The 7,621-nt window shown below is 35.8% G+C and overlaps 1 protein-coding gene across 1 annotated transcript; it reads right to left on the bottom strand.

Annotated features, from left to right (window-relative positions):
• Positions 1 to 821: 821 nt before the first annotated feature.
• LOC126977546 (enhancer of split mbeta protein-like) lies at positions 822 to 1,845 on the bottom strand. Its single transcript, XM_050826402.1, has one exon. It carries the CDS (start codon positions 1,778 to 1,780, stop codon positions 1,172 to 1,174), a length of 609 nt encoding a protein of 202 aa, XP_050682359.1. The 5' UTR covers positions 1,781 to 1,845; the 3' UTR covers positions 822 to 1,171.
• Positions 1,846 to 7,621: the final 5,776 nt, after the last annotated feature.

The raw sequence follows: 7,621 nt of genomic DNA, 5'->3' as shown, positions 1-7,621 counted from the left end.
CACTCGTTTGGATGATGTAATGGTTATTAGGACATTGGGTATTTTAATGTTCGCAATAAGCTAACTGTATCAGAATCATTAATAGAGGATTTAAATCATGATGGGTGTATATAAAAAATATTATAACCTAATTGCCAGGGCGTTATAATTAAGTTATGATATGGCACATAATTATTTTAACTCTAATATTATTTTTAACTTTAAAACTTATTTAAGATCTTTTTTAATACATTGGAACTGTTTTTATATTGTCATAATCATTATTTATTGTAAATAATTAATTATTTTGAAATTAAATATTGTTGACCCATATATAATGTTATTACCACATAATTGACATGTTTTTTTTTGTCATCATAGTTATAAAAACAAATTTTGAAAAGCTTTATTCAGTTACTTGTAATCCTTGCCGGTTTGTACCTAAGTCACAAACTATGTGACTACAATTATCATAACTTACGTAACAATAGTGAACATATCTCAGTGTATCTCTGCGTCTCACAAAACGTGCTGTTTACTCATACATATTAATTATCTGTTTGTTTGTCCAAGTCAACAGGAAAGTTACAGAACAGTTAACTCGGTCGAGACTCACGAGTGTCAAAGTTCACGCCCATAGCCTCTTTAACATTAATACTGCTCACACTTAAGTTTTTTATACAAATACTTCTAGTAGTATCTATTTTTATGATTTGAAGTACCAATATATCTTATTCAATTACTTAATTTGTAAACGATTGTATTTCTAAGGTTAACTTTGAGTTATGTCAGTTTACTTATTATTGCTATAAATTAGGGTATTTATAAAGTAAAGACAGAAATTAGAATAAAAAAGTTTTTTTTATTAAATTATTCTTCTTGCTATGTTCACAGTCGTGAAATGTTTTCAACGATAATAATAACAAATCCGAACCCACCGAGTCGGTAAGGCTCGATACATCTCTACAATAAAATTAAACTTTAATATCACAATATACTTAAAGACTATTTTGTTTAAAGCTTTTGAGTTCTTATTGACTAATAGGTTTTGGAACCTACACTAATTATCTTGAGATCTAAGTTATCTTCGTAGAGCACTAAGTGTTGAACGGACACTTGAGATTTGAGCGACTCCGGCGGTGGTTGAACAGATGTGACCGCGGAGCCGGGTCCGCCCGCTGGTGCTGCCGGTCTACCAGGGCCTCCACACGGCGCTCTTGGAGAAGCTGCCGGTCGTGCAGTCCAGGGGCACGGCGGTGTGCATCGGCAGCGGCGAGGCTGGGGGCGAGGGGCTCACGTAGCCGGACGAGGAAGACGCCGTGGACAGAGCGGGACTCGGGGGGCTGGCTGGTGGTGTGTCGGCGCCCACTGCGCGCTGGATGTCGTTCAGTCTGTGGCCGAGGTGGGTCATCAGCTGGGTGCCCAGCCTCACGTCCACTCCGGGGATGGAGGCCAAGCACCGAGACACTTCGTTGGCGGCGTGAGTAAATCCAGCTCTGAAGCGGTCGGCGTCCACCGAGGGGCTCAGCGACAGCCGGCGCTGGCGGCGGAGCTTGTGGAGGTGACGGACCGTCAACTCCAAGATGTCAGCCTTCTCCAACTTGGCAACGTTCTCTCCTTCCGACTGCAGAGCGCTGACCATCAACTCCTTCAGCTCGTCGAGGCACCGATTGATGCGAGCACGTCTCTTGCGCTCGAGCATCGGTTTCATCACTTTGCGATATTGATAAGTGCGCGAAACGGGTTGCGGACCGTCATCCGAGATCGGATACGCGAGATCGTAAGACATGGTAGTAGACATTGTGTGAGAGCAAGTGTGTGTTAACGCTGAGCGTTGAACGCGGAATGCGGTTGCTCGGACTGGCGGGGGCTTATATAGGGAGCGGAGGGCGCGATATCGTGGGAACGCTGAGAGCCGGCGAGTTCCCACACGCGCCACCTGTGCGGCGCAGCTGCCGCGGGGGAGCGGGGCCGGCGGAGCGCGGGGAGCGGGGGGAGCGAGGGGGGGACACGCGCCGCGCGTGCGCGCCGTAAACAATCCTCGTCGCTGGCGCACGATGCGAGTTGCGACGCGACGCGGCGCGCTCATTGTTAGCCACGGGTGACCTATGCACTGTTGACTCCTTCGTTTCCTATTTGGGTTGTGGCACTGTTTGTTCGTGATCACTTTTTTTTTTGGAATTTTGTACGTATGAATACAGTAGTCGAGTCCTTACTCTTATAACTTTAAAGCGGTCCTTCTAAAAACAATTTAGGAATAATTTCTTCATAGCAGTTGGACCTCCTACGTTATTTGTTTAATAGCTTTTTTAAAGGCATATTTACGTCAAAGTTTATTCCCAATTTTTCTTAATTACGTAGGTTTCTTATGTTCATACACATACTTAAGTATATGAAACATTTAAGATTATTTTTTAAATTGTTGTAGGTTTTAAAACTTTAGTATCTATTTAATCTTAAAACGAAAACATTAATTACAAGAATAATTAATAAAAAGCACATCAACATTCAACACGTATTAAAGTAGCGCCATATGATTGGATACGGCGGTCGTAAACGTGTACAATGAATCAACAACTCCCAACAAACAAGTCTAATTAAAGTGAATCTAATAAAAGCTGTCGGTGTCGCAACGTGGGATAATCGCGGAATAAATATCACGTTGACTGAATAATGACGCGCCGGCCACAATAGCTGTTCAATTATAGCGAGCGCTCCACCATCAATCATAGATTACGGCTAATAATTATTGACAGATAAAATTATTAAGTAATCACGCACTGTTCCACTATTTGGATAAATTAATAAAATCTTTACTGATACTTTGTTGATTTTGTTTCTTTTTTATGCACTCACTCCCTTTATCCTTTAGGATCAAAGAGGCTAAAGCACGTACACCATACAGCCAAGTTAATTTTGTTCGGTTCAGGGCAGGCAAATGCAGAGCACTGTACAGCCAACTATAAAAAAATATATTCTTTTTAGATTAAGTAATGATCTAATGCAATCTGATTTTGCTAAACAATCTAACACGATTGCAAGTGCAAATTTTGTTTTTTCAATTTGATGTAGGTATACAATAATTTTCATGTCAAATATTTCAAGTTAAAATAGTTTTATGAAATATGTTAAATAAAACTGGAGGAACAGTTGCAGTTACAGTATTTCTACTCTTCGCCACCTTACGAGATACAAAATATGATCTAAGTATGTTTATTTCAAACTAGCGGACCCGTGCCTCAGCTTCGCTGGGCGTCAAGCTTTTTTACTTGAAATAAATTATCTTGTGTGGTTCTTAGTATCTACTTGTGTGAGTGTTAAGGATTTCTCTTGGTTCGTATTAGCACCTTGTTGTAGTATGTCGCGGGTGATGTGATGTCGTGCTATTGTATTCTATTATATTCTTGTCTTGTAACAAAATTTACCTATTGGTTTCTGCAGTTCCAACTCGAGATAATAAAACATAAGTACTGAAAATCTATATTGGGTAAACGTACGTAAATACATACCTACGTATTATTAAGTATTAACCTATGCGTCATAACATTCAATAAGTATCTACATAATTATGCCAGTTTTTTGTTTATATTCTAAAAACTCAATAACGTTGCGATTGTGTTGGACCATATTAACACTTCCTCCTACAAACACAGGTAAATCGGCGAAAGATCATTAAAGATTGATAAGTGCCATCAATAAAGATAAAAGATTACGTTTATCTATTTAAAAGCCGACGTAGATAACGGTAACGTAACAATAGGCTTACACGGACCTTTGGGTAGTTGGCAGTGTCTTTCGGGCAATTGGAGCAGTTTTGAATGAACAATAAAGAATTACTACGTATTATAATTGGATTTTAGGCGGGTTATTGTTTGAGTCTGTAATATTTGATTTTATAAAATTTTATTTTTATTATGTACAAAGAAATATAGGCAGTTTGATGCTCATAGATTAATGAGGTAAGTACTTAGATTCCTGTTGAAGACAGATTGAATTTGTTCTTTGCCTTTTTACTTATCTTAAGAAAAGAGAGGATAAAAATGATACACAGGGGTCATTTGATGGTAGGTATATGGCGACCCCGGCATATGTATATTATTATAAATACCAGAGGAATGACAAGAGCATTGTTGACCTTATAAAGTGTCGAATAAACTTTAATATGAGTTCGAAAACCGGAAACACATTAATACGTGACGGGTCAGGATCGAACGGAGGCTCCGTGGTGAGAGTCAACACTTCTATCTATTACGCCACCAACGCCACTTTAGTGTTCTACATTTTTTTTTTTCATTTCTAAAAATTCTAAAAATAAAAATAAATTCTTTTTGTAACATCAAGAAAATGTTACTAAGTATATTAACAATAAAGCACACGATATTTTTTTTTCAAATATTTGGCTTTAATATGCAAAATTATTAGACATTATAAAACTACTACTTAGGTAAGATATTTTTGTCTACAGTTTCTATGTACAACAAATCTTAGGCGACAAAGTCGAAGACTAAGATCTAATATAAAATTAAATCAAATGTAGTTTGATTCATTTGGGAACCAAATGTGAGTTCCATCTTGTTTATGATGTGGTGGGCGCAGTAATCCGTCACCCACACACACATTTTGTGTGAGAGAAAATGTCCACAACTCAGGAATTTCTTGTTTTATTATCAACATCCACACGCCCACATACAACTTATAACAACTGTTTTTTCTAACAATTTACGTGTTCGTCTTAATTCTTGTAGTGCGCTTAGATTAGATTATCTCGAGTGAGTGGTACTTCGCACCTTTATACTATGAATATTTTTCATATTTTTTTAAGTGCATGGATGAAATGCAAGATAGCTATTTGGATTAAAATAGGATTTTATATTATGTTAGCCGATATTTGTAAATATTTAGCTGCTCCTTCGTCATAGTTATAATAATTAGATCGAATTCATATCTGCGTACGGTTATTATGTTACAAAATTCTTTAAGTATTACTCTTAGATAACTGTTTACACATAACCTAAAGGTTAAAAATTGTAGTAACATATAATGTTTTAGTTTGTTATTTTAATTAACTTAACTTGATATTCTTTTAGTATAACAAACTCTACATATTTAAAAACTACTTGGTCCTTATTAGATCAGCTTGCTTGCCGACCCTTTGAGAGAAGGGCAAGGAAGTTTGGTTCTGAGAAGTTCTTTGATAACCGCATTGTCGTCGAACACCAAATCGCCTGAAGTTGAGGATGAAAGTAAAAATGAAGAATAATATTTCTTAACTTCTACTGTCCAAACAGCATCAAAAGTTATCTTTTTACTAAAAATTTTTATACCTTTTACACGTGTATAATTAAAAATTCTAAACTTCTCAGACATTGTAACATTAATATCGGTTGATAATATAATCGTGTTTGCCGATACTAAAACAAATGTCGCTATCACGAATCGTGGTCATGTTTCCCATAACAACGATAATCAAACTTACTATTTGTACTGTATTTACAGTTCCTTGTAAATTTTGATTCATTGTGATAGAAACGTGATAGATATTTATATCTATCACTGACGTCACAAATTATTGAAGGATAATTTTTTTGCTAGTCATCAACGTACACAGCATTAGGTTCACTTAATGGTTGATACACACGTCGTACACAGCATTAGGTACATTATTAATATTGCGTCGCAAGTTGAGTTTTTTTTATTTAACGGGGCAAACAGGCAAGAGATTCACCTGATGGAAATTATCTATCACCCATGCATCAAGAGATGTGTTGCCGGCCTTTATGATAGGAGTATGGTCTAGACTTGAAGGTGACAAACTAAAGTGGAACCTGACTTAAATAATAAAACCTTTATAATAACGCACCCTGTACCCAAACATCTTTTGATGACATAATAAAAGTTTATAACCCCGCGCATTGATACATAGGGGGCACAAGCCGCCATATTAGTGACGTCAGATCCGAGCATAATTTTCGAAAATAACCAATAAAAATAGTTTTGAAGACATCAGCTACAGACTATAGCTTAGTTACGTTATTAATTATCTTAACACCAATAATAGAAAGTTATTATGAATTATTAGTTCGTTTTTTGTAATACGACAAGCTATAATTGACAGACTATACAGAACTTTTGACCGAAAAATGCCAATTATACAATCAGCCACTTGGATATATCTATAATGTAATGGAACAATTTTCTAGTACGAATTATAACTTAATTACTGAATTTGTTATTTAAGAATATAATAGGTTATATAGGAATACTGCTGGAAAGTAAAAAAGTGTAGCCTTAACTTAAACCTTTTTCAGATTAAGAATGTACGCAATTACTTAAGTAATTAATAATTAAAATATTCCATTATATACTAATGATCACAGTGGAAAAATATGAATTACGATAACGTCAGAGAGGCGCCTTTGAGGTCCGGCGCACGCGCAACTAACATGCGTCACGCTGTGACTTGCTCAGCATCGAGGACATGTTACGTCGCGATATGACGAGAAGACGTATCATAGTCGTATCTCATTTTCATCATATATGTTTATATTAAACAAGGTAAACTTTAGGCAAAGGTAACCAGGTAACTGGGCAAATGGGACCTAACATCTTATATCTTAAGGTGACGAGCGCAATAGTAGTGCCGCTCAGAATTTTGGGTTTTTCAAGAATCTTGAGCGGCACTGCATTGTAATGGCCAAGGCGTATCAGTTACCACCAGCTGAACGTCTTGATCGTCTCGTCCCTTATTGTTATAAAAAAAAACAGTTAATCCCATTACTAAGAGTCCACCATACTTTGATGGGACATATAGGGATCCAAGACAATGAATACGCTGACGAATTAAGAATTCCAAACCGCTGATTTTTGCAATTGAAAAATCTTTTACAAAAGTACATATTATAAGTACCTATTGTTTGATGGTTTGTTAAAGTTGTATGTTTGCATAAAAAAGATACTTTATTTTGTGTTGTAATTCGTGCAAATACTACATATTTATTCGATTTCGCCATTATTCTCCAATTTGCAGTTCAATACATCGTCATAAATCAAAATTACCTACTCCACGTATTTTAAAATATTGCTAGACTGGGATTGAGTTATTTTAGATATTAACGATAAACGAGATGCAAAAAGGTACATTCACTGGGAACATAATATAGATACTTAACTATATCGATCACGAAATATTAATTTCAAAACTAAAAATCTGTTTTTGTCATCTTTTGTTAATTTAATAAATTAATAACGAAACAACTTTATTATTTATTCTCACTTTATTATATAATATTTTTTATTTCATAGTTCGCCTCGCTGTAAGAACGTGTTTTTTTAATTCTTTAAACTATAACTTATTTGCTTACTCTCAAAAACCCACTAAAATGACATATAATTAAAATGCTCAATTTGATTATATATCTAGTGTATGTAGGTACATCGTAACTTAATTTATTATCCAGCTAATACCGGTTATGGGCAAAGTAATGGAAATATTGTTTAGACGTTTTGAAGTGGAAATCACGATCGAGATGGTATGACAACATACTATATAGATAAATACAAGTGAATCTAATATTAAGAGTAGTTATAAAAATAACTTTAACATGTTAGTTATGTCGCGTAGTAGACAGTAGTCTATTGTAAC

The sequence above is a fragment of the Leptidea sinapis genome, chromosome 45, assembly GCF_905404315.1.
Source record: "Leptidea sinapis chromosome 45, ilLepSina1.1, whole genome shotgun sequence".
In the NCBI taxonomy this organism is placed as follows: domain Eukaryota; kingdom Metazoa; phylum Arthropoda; class Insecta; order Lepidoptera; family Pieridae; genus Leptidea; species Leptidea sinapis.
Note: the sequence above shows the minus strand (reverse complement) of the source record. Positions and strands in the feature narration are given on the sequence as shown.